The sequence below is a fragment of the Peromyscus eremicus genome, chromosome 9 (assembly GCF_949786415.1).
Source record: "Peromyscus eremicus chromosome 9, PerEre_H2_v1, whole genome shotgun sequence".
Lineage (NCBI taxonomy): Eukaryota > Metazoa > Chordata > Mammalia > Rodentia > Cricetidae > Peromyscus > Peromyscus eremicus.
Genome location: NC_081425.1, coordinates 86128907 through 86154076, shown reverse-complemented (window position 1 = coordinate 86154076; position 25170 = coordinate 86128907). Strand labels below are relative to the sequence as shown.

Here is a 25170-nt window from a genome sequence, read left to right as displayed (position 1 = left end):
TTTCTAAATGACCAATGAAACTATTAAAATATATTCATCTTCAGATCATAAATGCTCAACATCAGACCACGAAGAAACCATACATAAGAGGTGGGATTCAGCTATACACAAGGAAGCAAAGTCCTTGCTAAACACACCTAAGGACATTTGCTAAAGTTGACAACTGTCAGCTGGGAAAAAAAAAAAAAAACAACACCAATTAAGACTTCCTCCAGACATCAACAAGTTGAACTAAACTGTTTTATATTCCAAGATGTATTGTCACACATTCTGGATGTTTCCCAATCTTAAATCAATCTCCCCAAACCAAGGGCTGTTTCTTCCCAGTTGATAGAATTAGGTCCTCACACCAGAGGGCAGCCATGTTTCCTGGCTCCCAGTGTGATTTTATGTGTACTCCATTCTCATTGACCCATGGGGAAAGCTCCACATGAAACAGAAAGGTGTGGGCAGTGGGGCTGTGGGGGTTGGGGTGGCTTACTTGGAGCAGTCTTCGCAAGCAATGTTCCCTGTGGTCTCCTTGATGGTGCGTTCGGAAACAAAGGCAGGGTATTCAGTATCACAAGGCTCCAGGGTCTGTTTCAGTTTCTGGGCTGTAGGGAAAAGGGGAGCAGAATAATAATAAAAGCTCGGTGTTCGGGCTCAATGCCGTGCCTGGCTACCCACGGCAGCTCAAATGCAGTTCTACTTAGGAAGCTCTGTGATTTCTCTAGGCACAGCACAATGCATTATTTTCTAATTAGTCCAGTGATTTCATCTGCCAAGCAACTCTGTAAGCTATAATTCCTAAAGTAGTTATGTTGGCTTGATCGGCTATCATTTCTGCATCACAAGAATTCTACTTTTCTGGGTCAACATCAACCACGGGGTCTCTGACCTCAGACTCACAACGACTTAGCACCAACACATCTGGGAATCTGAATACATACATAAAAATGTAAGCTATACCACATTACCCTGTTATTGAGGGCAAGATAAATGTCATGACACAATTGCATAGTTCTATCACTGAAAGAAAACTGAAATATAAAATAGTAAAATACATAATGTCTTTGAAGTATAGCACATTCCAAATTCTACTATTAAGAAGTTTCTCATTCAATAAGACACCATGTTGGTGTAAAAATAACTAAATATTGTGGGTATAAGAATGAGTGCCCAGGAAGCACTCCACACAGGCTGGAGGCTATTAAGTAGTTTAGATAACTTACACCCAGTTGATGGGATCCAAACTGTTTGTAAGTCTCAATTTTCTTATCCACACAGAAGTGCATCAAGTTCTGCTTTCAGAGGTTGATGAGGGAAGTCAGCAGAACACTGATGAGCACTGAGAACAGTGCTTGGTAGAGAGTGCTAAGTGCTGGGTTAATTATAACAGTAACAGTAACGAAAGAATAAGCATTCTTGGCTTGGTAACATTAAACGATGCCAATGATGATGTATGCAATAGCTCATGGTTAAGTGCAAAAGCTCCCACAGGAGGGAAATTTGGAAAACAAATTCCCCACTCCGCTGCTTCTAGCTAGCTCTCTGCATTCTCATCTACAAAATGGGGATGCTAGCAGCTCAGGTACACTGCACAGTAGGTCTACTCATTCACATCTTCACAGTGGACTATCTGGAGTTTCCTATACACAATTTTTTTGTTTTGTTTTGGTTTTGGTGATGTATGTATGGAATTAATCTTGTATATAAAATTTACATTTGTAATTCCTAAACATGATGTGTAGAATACAACATGTCAAGTTTTACTCCAGGGGCATGTGGGTGGGTGTCAGAACCATGGCAGAGTGCCTTCCTGGGATGCTGTGGGATCTACGAGGGTCCATGAGAGCAACACTATAAAATACCTAGCTGCTGATATTCAGATAATTATTAGGGCACCAGTAAGCTGTGCCCTATGCTTTATATTATAACACAACTGTTTCTAACATATATGTTTCTCCCCTGAGGTTTCCTTATTTGGGGGAAACTATTGGGAGTCATAGTATACTAGCATATTTTTTTTCTTATTTAAAACAAAATAATGCAGAGTCTAGTTCAGCTTATTTTTTTAGCTAGAATACTAGAACATGTGACTTTATTGACCAGTTGCTGACCTTCTCTCTCTCTCTCTCTCTCTCTCTCTCTCTCTCTCTCTCTCTCTCTCTCTCTCTCTCTTTCACACACACACACACACACACACACACACACACACACACACACACAGCCATCTCCCAAGTCCCTTGGATAGTGTTGTTTATTTTTTTTAAGCAAATACAACAGACAAAGCAAATGGAAGACGTTTAGCCCCTTATGACAAACTGCTTGTCCCTGAGTTGGAAGGTGAGGAGATGTGCCCTGTCCCATGCCCATGGCAGAACTCACAGAGCACCAGGTAGGAACAGAACCAGCCTCTTGCCAGCTCTTCCTTGGTGCCTATCTTGAGCAGAGAGGTAGCAGCTTTGCTTGATGCTGTGTGTGTGTGGGGGGGGGATCCTGGGATTTTTTTGTGACCACTTTTCCTTTCCTTTCCTCCCTCCCTTTGTTGTACCCTTAACTGGGGGAGGGGACCATCTGGCAGCAGTTTGGCAACACATTTTATTTTCACAGTTCTTATTTTTACAATTGACTTTTCTCTGTTTGGCAAGTGATTCTGGTGTCCAGTTTAGGCAGCTTCCTTTTTATATTTAAAGTATCTGAATTTCAAAAAGCTCACCTCTAAATGAAATGAAGATTAAGTATACAATAGTGTAGATTATAAGTGAACACGGTACACACTTGCAAACAACATATAAAAACCTGTCAACAAACAACTAAATTCGTTCAAGAACTGCTGTGGGTCAGATGTTATTCTGCTTGATACACATTCATTTATTCCACAGCAAAACATGACAAGACTAAAAAATAAAATGGGAAGTAGGAACTTCTTTTTCTTTTAAAGGAGTTAAAAAGACAGTTTTCACTGTTAATGAAGGCTCTGCTTGGTGGAGTAGCTGGGAGAGCAAGAAGGCTGAAATAAATGTTTTCAATTCACCCAGGAAGTAGGTGGCAGAGCCACAACTGAACTTGGGCTGTTCTGATCCAGCATGTATGAGCATCACAGCTTTGTGAAGTCAGGCCCACGAAACAAAGTGAGAGGTCTTTGAGGCAGGCTGGGGGAGGTGGCATACACACACACACAAACACACACACACACACACACACACACACACACACACACACACACACACACGATTTAAATAAGCCCGATAATTTCACCGTCTCTAATTCTAATTGTCTGGGCTCTTTTATGATGGAATGAGTCCAAATGTCCAAGGCGAAGCTCCTTTGGCCCTGATCCTTACTTTTTCTTTGACAATTGTAGGGTACTGCATGCTGATGTCGTGATAACTGTCGACTCTGTTTGCAGCATGACTGTAGACTGGCTGGATGTGCTTTTGAGAAACATAAAAATTATCCCACAAAGCCATGGCCACATGTACTCTAACTAACCTGGGCCTTGCTTTGTCTAGAACATTGTGGAAAACACCATCCGTGTTTGCCAGTCCCTACTGTTTATCTTTGGAATTTCAAACCAATGACTGCCCGAGACTGCCAGCCATCTACTTACTGAGTCCTGTTTTAAGTCTGGGCATTCAAAACTTGTGATCTAGCAAAGGTGTAGGTATTCAAAGATGCTGCTGCTAGCCTAGGTCAGTTCTTGCATTTCCCAGAAGGGACAGCTGTGGCTCAGAAGCTGGACGCAAACTGCCTTGAGTCCTGTACAGACTGGTTTGTCATAATCTTAAATATGCATATACTGGTTGACAGCAGAGCTGGTGACGTTATCCAGGACATCACCTAGACGAGGCAAGTGTTCTACACTCAGTGACACCCCTTCTACCATCACCACGTACTTAAATGAAAAACAACTGAAGCCTTTCAGCAGTTACCACTCAGGAGATGCTTCTGGGCACAAGCCGGTGTGCGTCTGTGAATGGAACCTTCATCACCACACAATAAGCAAAGACCTGCTGCTATGTAATTTGGTGGATGAAGCAACTAAAACTCTGTGAAGTTAAGATGCCTGCTCAAAGGCACACAGCTGTGAGTGGCAGGGTTCAGGTGTGCACCTGGACAGTCTCACCTGGGAGCCACACTTGCTGATAACTCTGGTCTGGCTCTCACTCCATTTACACAGGTATCTGAAGCTGAAGTCACCATGACCCACCTACCACTCACTCTCCACAGAGCATTCAATAGAACATTTACACAATCGGATTGCTTGAATTTTCCCTTAGCAACAAATGTCCCCGATGAGAATAACTGACTTGGGTTCACCGTAATTATGTGCAGGCGATAGGGAATGGACAGATTTGCCATTTGAAAAGCCTTGCTCTTCCTTTGTCTCTGTGAATGCATCCCCATTCATAACTGGGTGCCAGCAAGCTCCAGTCTCTTTGTGAAATTTCACCCGAATGAGACCTTTGTGGTAATCAAGTAGAAGCGGGTTTCCACAGTCCCTTCATCAAGGAAATGAGGCAGATAAACAGTGTAATTATGGATTCCATTTTTAGCTAAAACAAAGATGTATGTCTCAGCCCAGGGTCTTTATCTGGTGAGAGAATGGTAAATTTAGAACGAATTGCGAGTCAAGATAGTGCTGAGACCATTCCTTCCCTCCACTGAATTCAGGATTTACACAGACTCTTAACAAAAAGTTTCAATAACAGCATCCCATGGATGAATTCACACACTTCCATCTGTTTCAGTGTCTTCATCTACAACATGGCAAAAATCATATTCATCCCCAGAAGAATAGATGGCTGTGGGCCTGAGTGAGATGGTTCGCATGTGGGATCCAGCTCTACATCATGCTCAAAGAAAGGCAGCTGAGGCTTTTATTATGGTAGAAAGTCTTGGATTTGGTCTCTGTGTGTGCTCTCCCTCTCATGATTTTTTTTTTTTAAATATATCCCTGCTTCTATCTACATGACTTGGGTCTCCAGAGAGATCTGTTGATAAGTACTGCCAGGGACCACCGCTAGGCTCCAGTGGAGGGAAGAGTTGGAAGGGGATCTGAAAGGGATTTGCGGCACTCTGGAAATGCTGAAGTATTCTGTATCAGCACACCACAGGCAATAACGTGATTACTTGACCAGCTCTTCTTATGATCTGTAGGGTGAAGTCAAGAGCAGTGGTTCTCAAACTTTGGGTCATGACTCCTTTGGGGGATTACCTATCAGATATCCTGCATATCAGATATTTATACTACAATTCATAACAGTAGCAAAATTATAGTTATGAAGTACCAACAAAATAATTTTATGGCTGGAGGTTCACTACAACATGAAGAACTGTGTTAAAGAGTCACAGCATTAGGAAGCTTGAGAACCACTGAGCTAGAGTAAATGGACATTTTGAAATTATCTTTTAGGAAAAGGTGTAAGCAGACTCTCAAGGCAGAGCACAGAGAATAAAGCATCCCATCATAATTTTGACCTGTGTTGGGACATTTGAGGAGGGATAGGAGATGTAGAACTCAGAGTGGGAACCTTCTAGAGTGTCTATAGAATCCATGCAGTAAGCACATCTTTATTAATCACTGTGTCCTGACTTCTACTCCTCCATCAGGGCCAGGACTTCTGAATCAGCTACTGCTTTGTTGTGGGGGCTGACCTGAGTGTTGAAGGATGTAGAGCAGCATCCTGGTCTCTACCCACTAGATGCCAGTAGCAAGCTGTGGCAATCAAACACGTCTCCAAATATTGCGGTGACTGCTGTGAGACAGGACGGCCCCTGAGTTGAACAACACTGCTCTCAGCAAAGATCGTAGTGATGTACTCTCAAAACAAAACAAAGTCAAATCTTTGGAATCCAAAGTGGGGGAAGATACTTGAGATAACAGGTCAAGGTGAGAACGGGAGGTCCATCTGAGAGTGGAAATTGACACAAAGAATGTCTTTCTTGGGGACTAAGGATGTGGCTCAGGTGGTAGTATATTTGTTTAGCATTCAGGAAGATCTAGTTCTCAGCATTGTGTAAAGAACACCCCAGCAGGAGGATCAAAAGTTCAGGATCATTCTCAGCTATGCAGAGAAACAACCTCAAAAAAAAAGAGTTCCTTCTTCACCCATGAAGAAGGTGGCTAAAGGCCACCACACATGACTAGTCCACCACCCTCAGCACGAAGCTCACTCCTAAGGGATAGCCACGCCCCCAAAAAAGCAGGAACCTGCATCTTCATGCTGGACTGCAGCCCATGCTCTCCAGGGCCCCATTCAACCCTATACTATCCCTAACTAACCTTTCACTAACCGTTGAGGAAACCTGAGATTCCAGACCCTCCTGCTTAGGCACGGTGTAACCTGTAGGCTAGACAGCCACTGCATAGCCATCACAGCCTCATTTAGATGGCCAACCTTTGTTCTCAGTTACTGGTGCTAGAGAAGGATGCTCTTAACCACACTGCAACCCAAGCCCTCAGAATCTGTTCATCTCCTCTGCTCCATCTCACCTTTCTTTTCTAAAGTGTATATAATACCAACATAAGCAAATTTATACCATAGGTAACATTTAGGGGATATCATAGTCCTTTTTCCTGCCACCCCAAGCCATAGTTTGTTCTCTGGGCACTAACTTCCCATTCTTCATGTTGATTTCTGACCACATTAACTCCACAGCTCCCCACCACTGGACTGCAAGTCTTATATCTTGGGTTTTGTTTATCGTTTTATATATTTTTATGATTTTTTGGGGGGTAGAGGGTATAGACCTTGCTATGTGGCTCAGGCTAGTTTTTACCTCCTAAACTCAAAGCAATTCTCTTGCCTCAGCTTCCTGAGTAGCTTGTGGGCCTACAGGCATGAATCCTTGCATTTGGCTATATAGGCATACCAATATTTTATAAATTTAATTAAAAATTTTTGCAGTACCAGTATAATACACCTTTCTGGGGGTGAATTTTAATCCTAAAATGACCTCGTTAGGGGACATTTAACAAGTCACCATTGTTTGGTATTGTGAGGGCCCGTCAACTATGGAAACCCTTCTTGACAGCCTCAGTTTTTTTCCTCACATTGAATTTCTAGACTAGGATAATAAATACACACTACAACTCAAAACTAGTACTAACCCAGTGGGCTTGATGCACTCATGTCTGGCACAAGGATGACTCATAGGGTATTGAACAAGCAAAGTATCTGCTATGCCCTCAGCCTCAGTTGGATGCTGATGAGAATGGATAGGCATATTTGTATCACCAAGGAAACCTGGCATCATGTAAAAGGAGAAAAGAAAGGTGGAAGAGAAGAGCAGGAATTGAGTGTTAAGGGACTGAGCAGGGAGCAGGAGGAAACGTTTGGGGATTCAGAAAATCCATGCAGAAGGCTTCTAAGGCATGAAATGCAATGCTAATATCCAATACCTAAGTTGTACTTTTAAACTAAAACAAATAGTTGAAAATAAAATTCATGCTAGTACCCCACCTACAAGTCTTTAACACCCAGGTTTAAAGAATTTAGAAAAACAAAACAAACAACAAAACCAGAGAGTGTCTGAGAACTTGCATTGGCTGAGAAGGCCTAGGGGAGATAGCCAGGGGACAGCTCACAACAGAGGGATGGTTTTGAAGGCGAACATCAACACTGCCAATGTCAACACTATCATCTTCATTATCAGAGAGTAATTACAGCAACATCTTAGGTTCCATTTACTCTGGTCATCAGGTTACATGATTTATCTATCTTATTATACATATACAACACACACACACACAACATGCACATGGAGATAAATATTCTTCCCACTGTGCTTATGACGGGGAAACTGAGCCTTGAGATGAATCCGTTTGCCAAAGGTAAGATTTGAAGCCAGAGTTAAACCCATGCTATAGACCTGACTTGGGTCTCTGAGAATGTCCACTAACTGCCACTCAAATCAACTCATGTTTCTGTAGTTGTGCGATGAAACTAGAGTGTTTATCCATTCATCCAGCCAGGACATGAACAGCTTGTCTGTCTCACTTAGCTTTTCATGTTGCCTGTCAGATTTGTGAAGATTTCAGACCCTGCCAAAGTGTGACCTTTCTGCTTCTGTCGGGGAAATGGGTCAAAGCGAGCATGGATGGAAAGCATTTGAGGATTCTGGGTCAGACAGCATGGCGTGGGCTTCAGCAGAGTGGCTTTCTGCCGACAGAGCTGAAGAACAATGTCCTATGGGGTTTAACACAAGCCAGTGGATCCCTAATTCAAAAGTATCAGAACCCGGGGTTCATCACTCACACTAAGAAACAGAAACCCCAGTTGCTGCCTACCTTCAGCGGTCATGTCCGAGTGCCACCAACTGCACAGGTTAAATTCCACCAGAAACCTAAATGAAAGGTAGAAAAGTCCAGGATTACACGGTCATCTAAGGCCTGGCTGGAACAGTGCTCTTTAGGTCATTTGGTGCTGCCCCGACCCCATTTGAAATACTAACATTGCCCTTTGGAGACATGGCCGTGGCTGGCTGAGTTCCCATTGAATTGCCACTAGGTTTCAGCTCACTTGGAAAAGGCTATTTTACCATCAGTGCCAGCACAGGCCTGAGATCATACGGTCTCCCAGTTGAGGAGGATTTTTAGTTGAGAAATGTCTGCTGTTTGGTCAGAAGTCAGCCTCTAGTAATTCACTTTTATTTACTCATAATAACACCTGGTTTTATTCCACAATAAATAGCCAATTTCTCAAGGGCCTTTTGCCTTATTTCAGAACTTAGAACATTCTTCTGGGTCAGAACCATGGTCTGCAGCAATATAGGATGGGTTCAGCAAATGTGTTTATACCTGTGTATGGGGGGCAAAGAGTGAGTCAAACTTTAATGAAATTATGCCATAATCCAACTTCAGAAAAATCAGAATATCTCAACTAATAGTAAAGGGTGCAAAGACAATAGAAATCACCTTCTTTTAAATGAATGGCAATAAACAAACAAATACTTTTCACTTATTTGTCATGATTTATCTCATGGTTACTATCCCTAACAAGTACGTCTCCATCACAGTCCCACCACTAGCCTTGATATGTCTTCTGTCTCTTCCATAAACAGAACACTTGGTTGCCTTTGGATTTATAAACATTGTGGAATTAATATGGATTGCATTAAAGCAAAACACAAAACATAGACAATGTCAAAGTCACCAAATGGCAAGGGATTTGCCTTAACCCTACAGCACTGGATCCTGGCTGGGAGAGAGGGAGAGGGACAGTTTGGTGAAGTTGCTCAGTCTGGTCAACATGCTACTCAGGGATACACTGTTGCCACAACGTGTCCATTATCTCACCGGGAAGCTGGAGTTTTCACCTCTGTCATATTTCAAGTCTGACCTAAGTCACAAAGTTCCCCGGCATTCTCAAAAGGGGACCTCAATTTGATAAGGTTAACTTATTAACCCATACCTAGGTAGAGCCCCTAGCCCTTTCTGTGGCCCATGTGAAGCTGGCTCCTGCCCAAGCCAATACGTCCGAGCGCTAGTGGACAGCTTGGCTGTGTGTTCTCTTGACCACAGCCCACCCGGGCAGCATTAAGACAGCTAGGCATCCGTGTTAAATTCAACAGTAACCACAAGAAATAGATTTGGCTTGTGTATCACAAGCTGTTAGTCTGCTTAACAACGACATAGAGGCATACAGAGTAGTTTCGAGTAACTAACATTAAAATAGATAGCTTTGTGGTCCCAGAGGACAGTACTTTGAGGTGTTCGGTGGATGGAGCAGGAAGCACCATCTCCCCATTCGCTTTATCAGAGAAACAGAGGAGCAGGGATCCTTGTGGAAAAGAATAGAGCAGATGGTACTTACAGGACAAGTTCAGTCATTATCCACTTGGCTGCCGAGAGGAAGGCGTTATAGGGCTGAAGGGAAGAATTCATCCCGTTAAAACAACGGATTACACAAGAGGTTTGTAGTTTGACTTAAGGCTTTACATAGAGACAATGTTATTCTTCTGGAGAGATGGATATCATGTTAAAAAACCAGGGAGGGTCTAGCTAAAGAAAGAAAATGCTTGGATACTGTATCCCAAAACTAACATTTTAAAACTTTGAACTCCCCTGTAGTGAGATGTGATTTACAAGTAAAATAAACATGATCTAATACAAGGGTTATCACTGGGGGGAAGGAGGAAGTTCAACAAAGGATGCCTAAACCTTCACCCTCTAGGGGCTAATATTTCACAGCCTGATGCTGAGGGGCTGGAATCATGTAACTAATTTCAAATGGTAATTCGCAGCGCTCCCCTTTGGAAAGGTGACTCGAAGTTCTCCATCACTGTGTGTCATTCATTGAGAGAAGCACAAATTGAACACACTTGATTTTAATGCCTTCCATGAATTATGTAGGATTTGGGCTGCCCTTTCTCGCACTTACATATTTGGACTTGAAAAAATGATAACCATATGAACATGTGATTTTATCCCCACAGAAAATCCCCTGCATGCTATAAAAGAAGGCATTGACAGCCTAATCTTTATTTCAGAATATTTTAATTAAAAAAAGCAGTGGGATTGTTTACTCTGTGATATTTCCTATGTGGATAATTCAATTTCCTGAATTCTGGAAAATACCATGTCCCCCTCAGTTGGCTCTTTGTACCTAGGTATGCCAGATATGTAAGTGGTCTACAGACTTGTGAGGCGGTCGATGGCATTGGCAGAGCTGGGCTCCAGACAGCAGGTCCAGAAAATCCTCAGCACCTTTTGTGGCTGCCGTGAGGAAAGCGCATGCCAAATCTCGGTTTCTGAGGCGACAGCTGCCCTAATCCTCCTCTCTGAGCATTTTAATTACAAGAACCAGAACGGGGAATGGAGGAATTATCCAGTTTAAAATAAAACAAGAACGAATTTATAGTCCCCTAACTGTTGCTGAAAGGTGCCTGTCTCAAGCCAGAAAGCGGCAGAGAGCAGCATAAACAGACACACAAACGAAACCTAGTGGGCTGAGCCCCGGCCCGCCCACCCTGCTATGCAAGGTTGTACGGTGCTTGCTCCGATTTCCGTGAGGTCTTCACCATGGGGCCCCTGAACCAGAGGACTCTGCGCAAGGGTCCGAGCCTCATAGTTTCTGAGCGGCTGCTGAGAGTTGGACTTTACAGAAAACTTTAGGGTCAGAGAAAGATTAACTTTAACAATTTCTTAAAACCAAACGTGTCTCAGAGCCACATGGTTTCGCCATTAGGCGGTCCAGCATTAAAGCCGTGGCTTTCCCTGGCCCCAGAAAGGCCCAGGGAGTCAGACCACGGGCTAATTCTGGGTCTTTGTTCCCTCTGGGGTGGTAGTGGAGGTGGAGCTGGGATGACAGGCTATGTAGCTTGGCACTGGCTGGCCAGAGGCCAGGGGCAAAGGAGCTCCCGCAGAACTTGCTAGACCCAGCTCCAACTGGATATCTGAGCAAACAAAAGGATTATGCAAATAGGGATTAAGATTTTTTAAAAGCAAAAGAGCAGGAGAAGGCCCTGGAGTTTTTTAAAAGTAATGATGAAAACCAATCTTGGGAACATTTCAGATCTGGAAATAGCCACACCAAGTGCAGGGAAGCCAGTACCCAAACATAAAGCCCCCATCAGAAGTGACGTTTCCTCTAAAGTTCCCCTTAAGTGCTGTTTTCTGTAAAGTCCAGCTCTCAGCGGCCGCTCAGAAACTATGAGGCTCGGACTCTTGCTCACTCAGTGAAGAAGGATCATGTTAAACATTTGGTGTTCCCATACCTCCCTTGTAAAGCCTCCTGTCACACAGAGGCCAATAAGGTGTAGCAAGATGGCGCTGAAATCTTGCAATTGAAGGGAAATTTTTGGTTGGATTTTAGTATTTCCAAAATCACATGTCAAGGGTTTTGTTTGTATACACATGTGGCTTATGTTGAGGAATACCGTAAGGAAGAAAAAAAAAACTTCTGAGTTTTCAGGTAATTGAGGGTCAAACTGATATTTTCTGTACATTACAAATTACAGTTTTAAACTGGGAATAGTTGATTTCTGGCAGTCTGGAGGCAGGTTTTAAGGACACAGCACTGTGTAGCTTGACCCAAGGTTGTGATACCTCAGGGGACACGCATGTGCGTGTTTGTGAAGGTGCTCAGTGTTATGTGTATGTGCCTGTGTGTGGAGGCCAGAGGTAGATGGCAGATGTCTCCCTCAGCTGCAGTTCACTTTGGTTTTTGAGACAGATTCCAGCTGGCCAGACAGTGGTGGAGATCTGCTTGACTCCATGTTGCATCTGCTGTGTGCTGGGTTACAGATGTGCACCACCATGTTAGGCTTTTCTGTGGGTACTGGGGACCCACACTCAGATCTTCATCATTATGTGGAAAGAACTTTAGTGATTGAGCTGTCTCATCAACTCCCCCAGAAGGACAATTTCTGTTGAACAAAACCAAATTCTTTTAATTCTCTTATGTAACCATCAGTGAAGCATCTCTCCTTGTCTCTACAAAAGGGGGGATGTTCATTAATCCATCTAAGACCATGACCTGATCTTTAACTTATATAATCCCTGGATCTGGGTTTAAACAGAAGCAGTTCTTAGTGAGTAAAGTCAGGAAATAACCTTTAAACGTTCTTGGTTTTGAATAAGGGACATTTGATTACCCTAAAGTCTGAGCCACATGTGCCCAAGGCAGCAGAGGTACCCAGCTATGATCTGGGGGGCAGCTTCGTACTTACATCCAGGAGTCCATGGGCACTGTCGCTGCTCTCCTTGTTGGCTCGACACATGGCTTGGTAGTCGTACAGGGTGATTCTACAGGGAGAATAGAAAGAGGCTTCAGGAGATGAAAACATATGGCCACTACATAATGCTTAGGGCCAGGAGGGGTGAGTGACCACTAGCGTCATGAGGGATTGTCACAAAAAGAAGTCAGACCGTTTCAGGCATAGAGCATAGCAGTGAATGCACTGGGAACCGTCATGTCACATCATCACTGGAGCTTACAGGATGGGAATGAAGTTGTTTGGAAGAGCACAGGGAGACAAAAAAAAAACCCATCTACTTTGGTGAATTCTCCACTTTAGTTCAAAACAAGAACAGTCTGCACAGAGCACTGTACTCCCTAGGCTACTCTGATTGAATCCGGGTCTCTGGATGCATCTGTTTGTTAGATGAGATCCAGCAAGAGCCACTTTAGGTTACAAAATGGCAGGACCATCTGCGTGTTCCCATGCACTAGGAAACAGACCAGGATTGAGTCAATACCCAAAGTGACAGGAGGAGGAAACCCAGTGGCTTATTGACTATGATTCACTCAATGTTATCACTCCAGTAGTAGTGCATCCTTGTTTGAAAACAGCATAGTATATGAAACAGGAATGTGGATACTTTGTTTCCGTTGCTGATAAGAGTATAGCTGTCAGTCCCAGGAACACTGTATAGGTAGTTGTCTAAGGTATTTTGGTTCCTAGTTGACAATTTTGAAGGCCTAAAGGTGCTATGGGATGTTCTGTATGCTGTGAATACATGTCACTCTGATTGGTTGATAAATAAAATGCTGATTGGCCAGTAGCCAGGCAGGAAATATAGGCAGGATAAGCAGACAAGAAGAATTTTAGGAAGAGGAAGACTGAGTCAGGAGATGCCATCCTGCCATCCAGGGAGCAGCATGTAATGGCACACAGGTAAAGCCACAGAAAATGTGGCGACATACAGATTAACAGAAATGGGCTGAGTTTAAATGTAAGAGCTAGTCAGTGGTAGGCCTGAGGTAATGGCTCAGTAGTTTTAATTAATATAAGCCTCTGTGTGTTTTCTTGGGTCTGAGCGGCTGTGGACGGGGTGGGACACAGAAAAGTTTCCGACTGCATAATGGTGAATGGAGCATGTGCTTTATCTCAGAAGAAGTGGACAGAGGCATGAATCCCCATCTGGCCTTCAGTGTCCCACCACAATTCCTGGTAGTCCAAAGATGAGACCACCAAAGTCCAGCCTGACATGGAGAGATTTCAAATAGCTTAATACACCCACTCCTATATGTTGGTATAGAATTCTCCCCACAAGAATTCCTTTCTAGAACGGTCCATTGCTTAACACTGGGTGCACTTATTGCTGTGCTTAGAAAGAATACTACGATACAATATGGCTGGCCAGTGGTACCTGTCTCTCAACTCCCTCGCTACCCTAGCCACTAGCACAGTACAGATGATGGAAAGGGAATTGTTTCCCAAGGCAAATGCATGGATTACTGCCTGATGACAATCTCACCTAAGTAAGCCCCAAGACATCATGTACACCTTTTTTGGGACAACTTGCTGGAGACAGAACAGATCCATGTATGGGTGCCAAAGGAAAACTGGCCACCTCTGACCAAACTGCAGCAGAGGTCAGCTCCAACCAGTGGCACATAGGGATGACACCATGGGTGACTCTTCCCATCAAAAAAATGGTCTCCCCTATCTATGTCTACCTGTTTCTTCCTGCAAACAAGCAGCTTTGTTTATGGAAATAGAAACAATGACCTTGAATCAGTCACACACTACCCTTGGTGAAGTCTAGGCCCCGGCTTCAATCAGCAGGGCAGAGGATGGACAGCTCACGGGCAAGCAACCATATTTGTTACTGCAGTTCAGGGTACCCTTCCCCGAAGCTGGGGTGAGGGAAACATGCTATAGCAACTTTCATCCTTGCATTCTGAGCTGAGGACTGTGGTAACAGAAGCTGCTGTCGGGTGGATCCTAGTTAGTGACCATAATCTTCAAAGCATATCGCCCCATTTGCCAAAGGTGCAAATCAAGCCTCAGCCAGCCTAACATGTCTAAGTCCACACAGCTAACCAGGGACAGAGCCGGGAATGAGCTGAGGACCAATCTGAATCCACTTCACTCTGCCTTCTTTTCAGAAGTAGGTTCTGAGAGAGTCTCAGAAACACCTGACTCACACCTGTATGCATGCCAGGCTCTCACTGGACTATCACAACCAATGCTGCCCAAGAGAGGTTCTCAGAACCAAAGCACAGGATCATTTTGTGCCTCCAGCTGAGGGGCTACGGAGCAGTCCCGCCACCCCCAGTCAGAATGAACCAGCTGGCTCATGAGACCAGCTGGCTGGTGGTAACCATGGTAATCCTCTGACTGACAGATGGCTGGAAGCTCAGGATTCTCCCTGGATCTTTTCCAGAGACCCCAGCTGACACGCTGAGGGTGAAATGAATCACTGTGGGGAAGCTTCCGGGCCTGAGCACCTGCCTCTCATTGCAAATCGATGGGGGAGGGGGCTGTCTGATACTACTGTTCCCAAAGAGGTCAGAGAGTCACCCTCCCTGTCTTCTCCACACATTGACATCCTTAACCAGATGTTGAGAGAGAGAGAGAGAGAGAGAGAGAGAGAGAGAGAGAGAGAGAGAGAGAGAGAGAGAGACACTTTCAGATTATTGCTCTTTTGGAATTGATTTTTTTCTTTCCTTTTTTTTTTTTTTCTGTTTTAAATAACTCCACTTTGTGGCTACCTGCATCCTGTTCTGCTGATTACAGTCACAAAACAAGATAATTGCCTGCTTTCATTCGGCTCTAAAATAAGCCCTGAGAATGATGCCTAGCCCTGTGGAGCTCAGCTCTGGGAACTTAGCCTCATGACAGATAACATGCCTTAATTCCCATGACTTCATCACCAGACCACTTCAACCACGGTTGTCCACAGCCCGAGACCTTGTCATTAGTGACAACCCACTCCCTAGATGGGGCTCTTTGAAACTCTGACGGAGGCAGGCACCGAGTCTCAGAGTCTCGAGCAGCAGCTCTGAGCAGCAGGAGCAGAGCCTGCCACGCACCCTGGACAGGGTGGTCTACTTGGACATTTTAACAGTCATTTTGCTGCTACTGTTCTTATTCTCCACTAGGAAAACAAAAACCCCAACGAGGCAATATTTTTTTTTTCTATAGCAGGTTGACTTTTAAAGTAGTAAGCTGAGCTCATTTAGACTGCTTGAGCAGTTGCTTTAGCAACTGTGGGACAAACATTTATTAAGCATCTACTATGTGCCACAAGTCCAGAAAACTTGCCTATAATAATGCCTAATCATGGTAGTGCCCCCCCAATGGCTAAATAATTAGCCTAAAACCAATCTTGAAACAGCTTAATTTTTATAAACACAGCCACAGAAGCATGAGCAGAGAAGCCTTTGACATAAGACCCATCTTGGGGTGTCATTAAGCCATTTTGAATCTAAACCTCTAAGAAGCAAAGTGACTGACCTGAAGCAGCATATAAAAACGTCTTTTCTCTTGAGCTTGAAAGCACACTCCATAGGGCTCACTCTCAGAGGCAAGGGCACGGGAAGTTCTTAAAGAAGAGAAGAGTTGTCTCTCCCGCCCCAAGGCCCATCATCAGGTCATCCCACTGAAGCGCCTCCCCACAAGACACTGTCGTTTCCATATGGCACACCGGAGCCAGGAATTTACCTCAGCCAGGCTGTGTTGCCTAGCTGAAGATCACTCACTCAGCACCAGCTTTCACTGAGGAGCACACTTCATAAGCTGTGTGTGGCTGTGTTGCTCAGGAGGCAGCGCAGCCTGCACTTGGGATGCAGTCAGTTAACTAACCTCTCATTGTCAGGTGCTTAGGGTATCCAAAAGACCAAGGCTCTAATTTTCTCCCAGGAGTACTGGCATTCTCCCCAAGGTCAGGGCCATGCAACATTAACTAGAGTGGGGAGCTAAGGCTAAGGAAGGTGAAGCCAGGCTCAAGGTTATTCCCACATGCCTGAGGCGGAATTTTCATCACAGAGACAAGTACTGGAGAGAAACAGTTTAAAGGAGGGAGTTATTTATCTCAGATTACAGTGTCAGCAGCTTCTGTATACTGGGTGCTGGTGCCATTGGTTTCAGGCTTATGGCAAGGTACAGGGGCATCATGGAAGAAAGCTGCTCACGTCATGACATCCAAGAGGCTGAGACTAGCAGGAGGGGGTGGGGTGGGGTGGGGTGGGGGACGACGACAATGAAGTGGGAAGAATGGAAACCCACATTTCTTTGATGATCTGCTAATTAGTCTGCTGTGGCTAGATGCCCTTCCTGAGATGAAGCCCGAATCCCTTCTTTCTGTCTGTAGATCTGGTGTTTTGCTTTAGTTAGTATGGCAGCGCCTAGAACAGTGGTTCTCAACTTGTGGGTCGCGACCCCTTTGGGCATCCAACAGCCTTTCATAGGGGTTGCCTAAGACCATCAGAAACATAGATATTTACATTACAATAACATTGTAATAACATTCGTAACAGTAGCAAAACTAGAGTTATGAAGTAGCAAGGAAATAATTTTATGGTTGGGGTCAGCACAACATGAGGAACTGTATTCAAGGGTCTCAGCCTTAGGAAGGGTGAGAACCACTGTCCTACAGAGACCCATTAGGTTGCCTGGGAGGGAAGACACCATATGCATGAAACATGGATCTCATCATTCCTGGTTTGGTTTGAATGTGAAATGTCTCCCACGGGCTCCTATGTTTGAATATTTGGTCTGCAGCTGGTGACACTGTTTGGAGGTCCTGGTCTGGCTGGGGCATAAGGCCTAGGTGGTAGGTATCGGCCACAGGAGTGGGCCATGAGGGTTAAAGCCCTGCCTTTCTTCCTGATCCAGCAAGCTATGAACAGGATGCACTGTGACCTGCCGTGACCAAACCTGCAGCTACAGTGCCTACCCACTAAAACCACCATCCAGTGTTGCCCTGCCTCCCTGTCACAGCGGTGGCAACTCAATCAAGGGAGGGTGGGTACAGTACTGGAAGATCGGGAGACCCCCGAGGCCCTTCTGGGTAGGAAAGAATCAACCTAAACATCTCCACTTGAAAAGAGGGATGGAAGACGAGGAAGAGGCAGCTGGCTATGGGCTAACCCCCATCTTGGCTTGGTGACATGACCTACCATGCCAACTGGTGTTTGTGTGTGTGTGTGTATGTGTGTGTCCTATAAGAGGTTTGTCCTATGGTGACAATCAGAGTATCCAAGCCTGGGAACACAGGCTATGACACAAGTACACCTTCAAGCTGGGGACATACCTTACATTATCCCATTCGGCTCTTATTTGAGGCTATGTGAGGACTTCACTTAGAGTCTAAATTTTAGATCATTTTACTGAAGAAAAAAAAAATGGTAGCGAATGAAAGCTGCAAAAACTCAGGCAATGCCTATGCAGGAGCAATTAGCCCAGCGTGTGAGTGCTTGTCACTTAGCGTTTTTTGACCTTGGTTTTGACCTTGGCTGCACATGGGAAGCACATGGAGGCACTTACAACACATACACAAGCTGGGGCTCCTTCCCTACACCAATGGAAGATGAATCTCTTGGGATGCATCCTGAGCATAGGTGTATTTTAGATTTGCTTCCCCCCCCTCCCCGTGAGACACTGAAGTACAACAGTCCAGATCCTTGGTCAGCCTTCAGAAGGCTGTACAATGGAGTCATGGACTTCTTGATAAGTGACCAACAAGAACCTGGTGGTTGGACCCTTACTGAAGGGCTGATGTTACCTTCTTAGGCTCAGGGAGACCGAGAGACCTGTGCCTAGCTGCATGGTTGCAAATCTATTGCTCAATGTGAAGTCTTCTTTAACACCAGAGCATCAAAGAGGCACCACCAAAAACCTGGAATCTGCAGGCATGGTACCTTCTGCCAGTAATTCCAACACTAAGGGAGGAGGAACAAAAAAAAGGACCTTCCACCATATCCTATACCTGACTATTATTTATTCTCCATGGATATTAGATAATCTGCATTAGCATCCCTGGAGGTAGGAGTTGGAGAGCAGACCCACAAATTCTAGTGTAGTTGCAAAAGGGACAAGGTCATGACTGATGACAGACAGATACGGAGTATGCATTCTGAGAAATGCAAGTTCATGGCTTTTACCAGACAGGAGAGTGTGTGGAAAAGAAAACAGCCAGCACGAGAACCCCCCAGTGAGTCACCAATCAGGGAGCCCGCGTACTATCTGTGATAAGAACAAAGAAGTATTTGAAGTTCTCTGGAATACAAAAAGCTGACCTGGCACAGAGTGACAGATAAATGAAAAAAAAAAAAATACAACCTGCGGGCATGGTGGGTCTGGAGACTTGTCATTGTCAACTGAGTGATCTCATCATTCACCTGGTCTCCCAGCCTGCAACTTCTGCTCTCCAGATAAGACACTGCCGAGTCAACATCTTCATTCACCTCTGCACACCACCAGATGTGCACACAGCACAGCACCACTGTAGACAGGTCGAGGGCAGAGGGCAGAGAAGTCTTGCTTTGTTCACACTACAGGATGTTAGAGTCCAGCTCTGCCACAGAGACTAGGGCTGAGTTCTTGGTCTTTCCAAGCCTTCTCATCTCCATAAATAGAATAAGTCTATGGTGTATTTATCCCTGAGGCTGGCCCCATGGGCCTATAGACTGAATCACCAAACAGCCCTACACTTATGAAGGCTCATACTTGCTTAGATGCACTGCTGACAAGGGTCTACAAAGTCTCCAACAAAGGTCCTACATCTCTAGCTTGCTCTTGGCCCTGCTGCTGGGAAACTGGTCCTGTTTCATGAAGTTGTTGGAAGGTTTAAAGAAGAGTGATCTGTGTGGGGCAAAGGGGTGCACACACATCACCTCAGCACTTGGCTGGGGCTTCAGGGCCAGTCTAGGCTTAACAGAAGGAAAGGGGAAGAGAGGAGGAAGGAGGAAGAAAGGGAGAGGAGAGGCATGAGGGCGAGAAGAAGGGAGGAAGGAAAGGTAGAAGGACGGATGGATAGAAGGATAGACGGATGGATAGGTGGATGGGTGAATAGAAAAAAGAAAGGTAGATGAAAGAAAGAGAAAGAAAGAAAAAAAAGAAAGAAAGAAAGAAAGAAAGAAAGAAAGAAAGAAAGAAACAAACAAACAAACAAGTAGAACAGGAACAAGATGGTGGTCCAACCCAGCTCAGCTGTGATGGGTGTGTGGAAGAAGATGATCGTTTTCTTCTTTCCTTTTCCCAACACTGTTGATGCATCTGCTCTTGGCCCTTGGCCCCTAGGTCATAGGAGAGCTGGTGGGACAGATTCAGGCCAAAGACTCAGCTAAAGTGACCAATTGTGAGGCGTTTTGCCTTTAAAGGGTCTCAGACTGCTGTGGAACTGTATCACACGCCTTGTGAGCAGTTTAGTTGTTCACAGGAATCAAAGGCCCAAGAAATCACAGACCCCAACGTGAGTGTTATTTCCTTCTGATGGCACTGCCATGGGCAATGGCCATTGTGCCACCAGGTGAGCAGGCAAAACAATGAGAGCAAAGGCCCACTATCTTTGAGGTAAGTAGGTTGTGGGCCTTTTGCTTTGCTGTGACTAAATACCGAGAAGAGTAAGTTAACGGATGAAGGGTTCATTATGGCTCCTGGCTTCAGAGAGGTCAGTCCATCATGGTGGGAAGGGCAGGGTGGAGTAGAGCAGTTCACACCAGGAGAGCCAGGAAGCACAGTAAAGGAATACAGGAATGGGGCCAGGGGCAAGCTATAACTCCAAGAGACACCACCCTCCACCACCACCACCAAATGACCCTACCTGCTCCATCCTCCTCCTTGTGAGCAGCTGCTAATCATGGTGCCTATTAGGAATCAATCAAGGAAAGAATCCACCAGCTAGGTCAGGGCCCTCAATAACACCTCCGGAACCCCCTCAGACACTCAAGGAGGTCTCCAGAGCTTTCCTAGGTGGTGCTTCATTTGTTAAAGTTGAATCTAAACAATTACAGCAAGCATCGCTCCCCAGATGGAGGGGCTGCAAAGTCTAATCAGGGTACTAACCAAAGATGGAGGGATGTGAGGCATTTGTCTTACAGCTCACTGCTGGGGATGCCCTTGTCTCTTCTGAATGATACTCATGAAATAATAGAGGCTGATCAAAAGGAGAACTCTTGTGCCAGCAACAAGATCCAAGGTACTGGAAAGAAAGTGAGCTAGATACACTGCCCTTGGTCCTACCAGAGAATACCATGCCTTCAAAGCAAGTGTGCCTCTCTGTGGGCATGATTTCGCTTAGGAGGGGGGTTTCTGTCCCAGAGGCCCAGAAAGCTACACCTTCCCACTGTTCCTAAAATCCACATCTTTCCCGAATGGAAGAGCTGTCAGTCTTGTTCTTTCAGAGTACAGGGGATGGGGAAAGGCCACAGGCACCTGTGTCTGGTTTCGAGGACTATAGTCCTCAGGTGCTAGACAACCATCACCAGGTGTCAGGGAGACATGAACCGATGGCACACAGCCAGCAAAACCACGACTGAGCCAAGACCAACAAGTCTCAGAGCAGCAGCTGGCAGTTCCTGAGTCCTTAGTGGACACCAGGCATGCGTTGAGGATGCCATGCTTATGATTACCTCACCCCCTCTGCCGGTCACCCTTGGAAGGAGTTACTAATCACCTTCATGTTCCACACCAAGAACTCAAGCTTGGCCAAGTGAGTGGACACATTCTAAGTCATACAGCTAGTCAATGCTGGAGCCTGCCTACCCATCTCCTCACTGTCCCAGCGGGATAGAGCCCTCTGAAGAAGCACATGGGGCCTGTCGAGTAGCTCCTAGAGGGCAGCAGTTGCTGTCCTATAACTCAGTCAGACTTACAGCCTTCCTTTTCCTCAAAGATGTTGGTTAGTGTGACAATAAAAGCAAGTTGGAGATCCATGCCAACCATACTTATCCCACATCAAGGAGAAGAGCAATCCCTTCAAATTCCATTATAGCTTTTCTCTTTCTCCTACCAATTTAAAGCAAACATTAAGGAGGGGGGTAAGTTGTGAAAGAAGTTGAAAAGCGTACTTTAAAATGAGAAACACATGTACGGTGATTCTTCATCGTGTGTCTCCTGCCCCCCAGAGTTGAAAAACAAGTTGACATTACACAAAATGAGCACAGTGTTAGAAAGGTAGGCAGGAGCAGCTGGGCCTCAATGGCCGCCCCTCCAGGAGTTGTTTTCAGAAAACCCGTACAAGTCACAGAAAATTGCACAACAGTTCAAAGCCAGGCCCAGGTGAGAAGTGCTCGTGTTGAAGACAAACATGCTTGAGTCGCTGAGCTCGAATGAGGCAGGCGTGCATATCTGCTTTAGTCACGGGAAGGGAGTGTGAGAGACGGCCGAGAGACGGCCGAAATGCTGGCCCCCGGCCACCTTTTATAGCATTTCTTCCCCCCACACCCCTTTCTGGCACAAATAAGCCACAGAGTTTCAAATACTGGTTCATCCTCTTTTTAATTCCCTGCTCTTAGCACAGTGCTCAGTTGCTCTTGTTGACTGCCTTCCAAGTCTGATTTCCCGAGTTAGCACTTCCTTACCACTCAGCTACAGGAAAAGTTATGAAGTAGCCTGGCATGGAGGTGCCGTGGGTCATGAAGGAGAGTCTTCCTTGCACTTCCTGCTACTATATACTTAAGAGCTCAAATATATCCATGAAAGCTCTGCTTCAAAGGCCTTTATTCTTTCTGGGAGGCTAAGGGAGGGAACAACTTCTAGGAGAGTTCCTGATACCCATTCCAGGCTTTCCTCACAGGCCTAGGTATTCCCAGGAACATGGCTGGTATAGCCTTGAGGAGCACAGGGCCAAGGGGAAGCTGTCCTACCCAACCTTTGCCCAGGGTGGCAGTCTGGTTAACGGGACCAGTTCCCTCTAAAATTCAGCAACATTCATGTCTCCACCAGTGGACTTCAATGGACTTTGTTCAGGAGAAGGCTGAGAGAATTTTCCTTGATTTTCTAAAATTGTATCACCTTCCATTCCTGAACCCTGGACTTCTAGGGTGTGGTCCTGGCTTGTGAGACAAATCCATGCCTCCTCTCTGCTCAGGCAGGAACTGTTCTCCCTTTGCTGGTGACCAAATCAACTGACTATGCTGATGATCATCTCAGTACTGGCCTCTGACAGACTCCATGCTGAACAGACAGAAAGCTTGTGAGGAGCTGAAAGACCAGCATGGGTGCAGGGTGTGCAGTCCCAGTGCAAAGTTCTGAATCGTGAAAACAAGTGGGATCGGCTCTAGGGTCATTCCTGGGCTGTCTTTTTTCTTTTTAACCTTTGATTTTTTTTTTACTCAAGTAAACTGAGAGCACCATCCAGTCCTTACCTTTTAAAGGAGCCCATTGTTAACAACTTGTTCATCACAGCTCCCTCCACCTCACCAAAAAAATCTCCAGTCTGTAGGAAGACAAGAAGGCACGTGAAGAAGGTAGAAACATAACACATCCAAACAGCAGAGGAGAAAGACAGGCAGACTGATTCTCTTTCTCTCTCTCTCTCTCTCTCTCTCTCTCTCTCTCTCTCTCTCTCTCTCTCTCTCTCTCTCTTTCTGTGTGTGTGTGTGTGTGTGTGTGTGTGTGTTGGAACTGAGAGAAACCAGAGGCAGGTTTTTTGGACTTCTGTTAAAGAAAAAGGGGAATGCCTGTAACAGTCCCAGTACCTGTGTGGTAACAAAACCAGTGAGCAGATGGGAAGTCTCCACAATACATAGGGGATGTTGCAGAACATGTGCTCAATGAAGAAATTAAAACGTGTGTATGTATACAGGAGCACGCGCACATACACACACACACACACACACACACACACACACACACACACACCCCCTTGGACAGGGTAGGCACTAATCTGGACATAATCCTTTCTGATTAAAATGCTACTTCATACAGACAAAATGAGAACCTGAAAGTGCTTCCTAAGCTGTAATAAAAATAATGGTTTATAATGCCGAGATGATCTGCTTAGGAAAATACAAGAGTCCACTTCCTGTGCCCTAAAAAGTTCTCACAATCCATCCTTTCTCAAAATCACTTTCTGGAGAATGGTCTCATTTGGTCTATAGGTTCTTAATCTAGTTCCTAGGACTAAGACTGCCCAGTATCTTGGGAAGAGAACATACTTCATCATCCCTCTAAAGGCCTATCCCTGCACCTGGTGCCATCTTCAGGCTATTGCTAAGCTAAAGCTTTGGCATGTCTAGTTCTTGTTGTGATGAGGTTTGCAAACTTTGCATGGTGGAATGAATGACTAACATCCTCCTGCATGCTCTCTGGCCTTCGGGAGTTACTAAGATAGCAGTGTCCCATGGGTGAGCGCACAAACACTGTGAAGGAGCGAGGCTTTCAACAGCAGCCTTCTGCTAGCATCCTGGAATGAGCCGGTGTAGAGCAGTTGAGACCTCCCCCCCATCTCTATTCTGGGTATAGCTTGTGAGGAGAAGGAGGTGGCATTACAGTAACAGTGTGATCACATTCGTCCCTCAGTCAAGGTGTTAGCCAAACCCCAATTCCATTGCACTTAGCTTAGTAACCTTGATCACACTTTGTGGGGTTTGTAGGCAGTGAGATAAGTGTATGTGTGTGTGTGTGTGTGTGTGTGAGAGAGAGAGAGAGAGAGAGAGAGAGAGAGAGAGAGAGAGAGAGAGAGAGAGAGAAAGAGGGAGAGAGAGAGAGAGAGAGAGAAAGAGAGAGAGAGAGAGTTTACACACTTCAGCAAAAAGAGTCAGAGAGTCAGGAAGGAGAGGAGGAAGAAGGAAACATTTCTCTTATTGAATATCAAGCACTTCCTTTCCCACTTAAGGGGAGTTTGGAAATGCTTACATGCTCTGTGGGCATGTGCCACTGCTGTTACAAGGACATCGGTATTTTATGTGTGTAAATATGCCAGTGCCAATGGAACTGGCTGTCAGATGGAGAAGAATTATCCTAATTGGGGTGCAGGAAGCCAGACAACATCAAACAAGCCTGAACCAAGCAGGCTGGCGGGCTCCCTATTTCAGGAGGGAGAAAGGTTTCCTGCAGAAGCCATGGCTTTCTGGGTGGTTTTCTGGCCAGGCCAGGGTTTGCTCCGTCCCTCTTGCGTCCAGAACCAAGCCTCATCTCAGCCTTGTGTGGGTGGCTGTGGGAGAGTGACAGAACTCCTTTCAAGCAAGGATTGTGGGTTCTTGGCCCACAGGTTCTTCAGTGTCTCCATGTTCCTCTGACTCAAACAGGCATGTTACTATAGGCTGGTGGGCTTTCTAGCTGTCTCAGATACTGGCCTTGGTTCATGGGCTCATTTATCCTGCCTAATGTCCCATGATACTCAACACGGAGACTGTAGGCATCAGGAGCCTAGGGTACATTTAAACACTCTCGGGGAGAAGAGCAGAAAGGGAATCAAAAAATCATTTTCTGAAGTCACTATTTCTAAATGAACCAATTTCTAAGAGCCATGTTGAAAACAATGAACTAATTTGTTGGGCATGAATG

General features: G+C 45.3%; 1 protein-coding gene across 1 annotated transcript in view; it reads right to left on the bottom strand.

Moving 5' to 3' along the window:
- Cacna2d3 (calcium voltage-gated channel auxiliary subunit alpha2delta 3) overlaps positions 1 to 25170 on the bottom strand; it is an 827473-nt gene that overhangs the window by 26176 nt on the left and 776127 nt on the right. Inside the window, exons 31-35 of the mRNA XM_059274534.1 lie at positions 23028 to 23098; positions 12658 to 12733; positions 9801 to 9853; positions 8276 to 8331; positions 482 to 593 (exon numbers count right to left, since the gene is read on the bottom strand). Of these exons, the coding sequence (XP_059130517.1) occupies positions 482 to 593; positions 8276 to 8331; positions 9801 to 9853; positions 12658 to 12733; positions 23028 to 23098 (368 nt within the window). The remainder of the gene's footprint in view (positions 1 to 481; positions 594 to 8275; positions 8332 to 9800; positions 9854 to 12657; positions 12734 to 23027; positions 23099 to 25170) is intronic.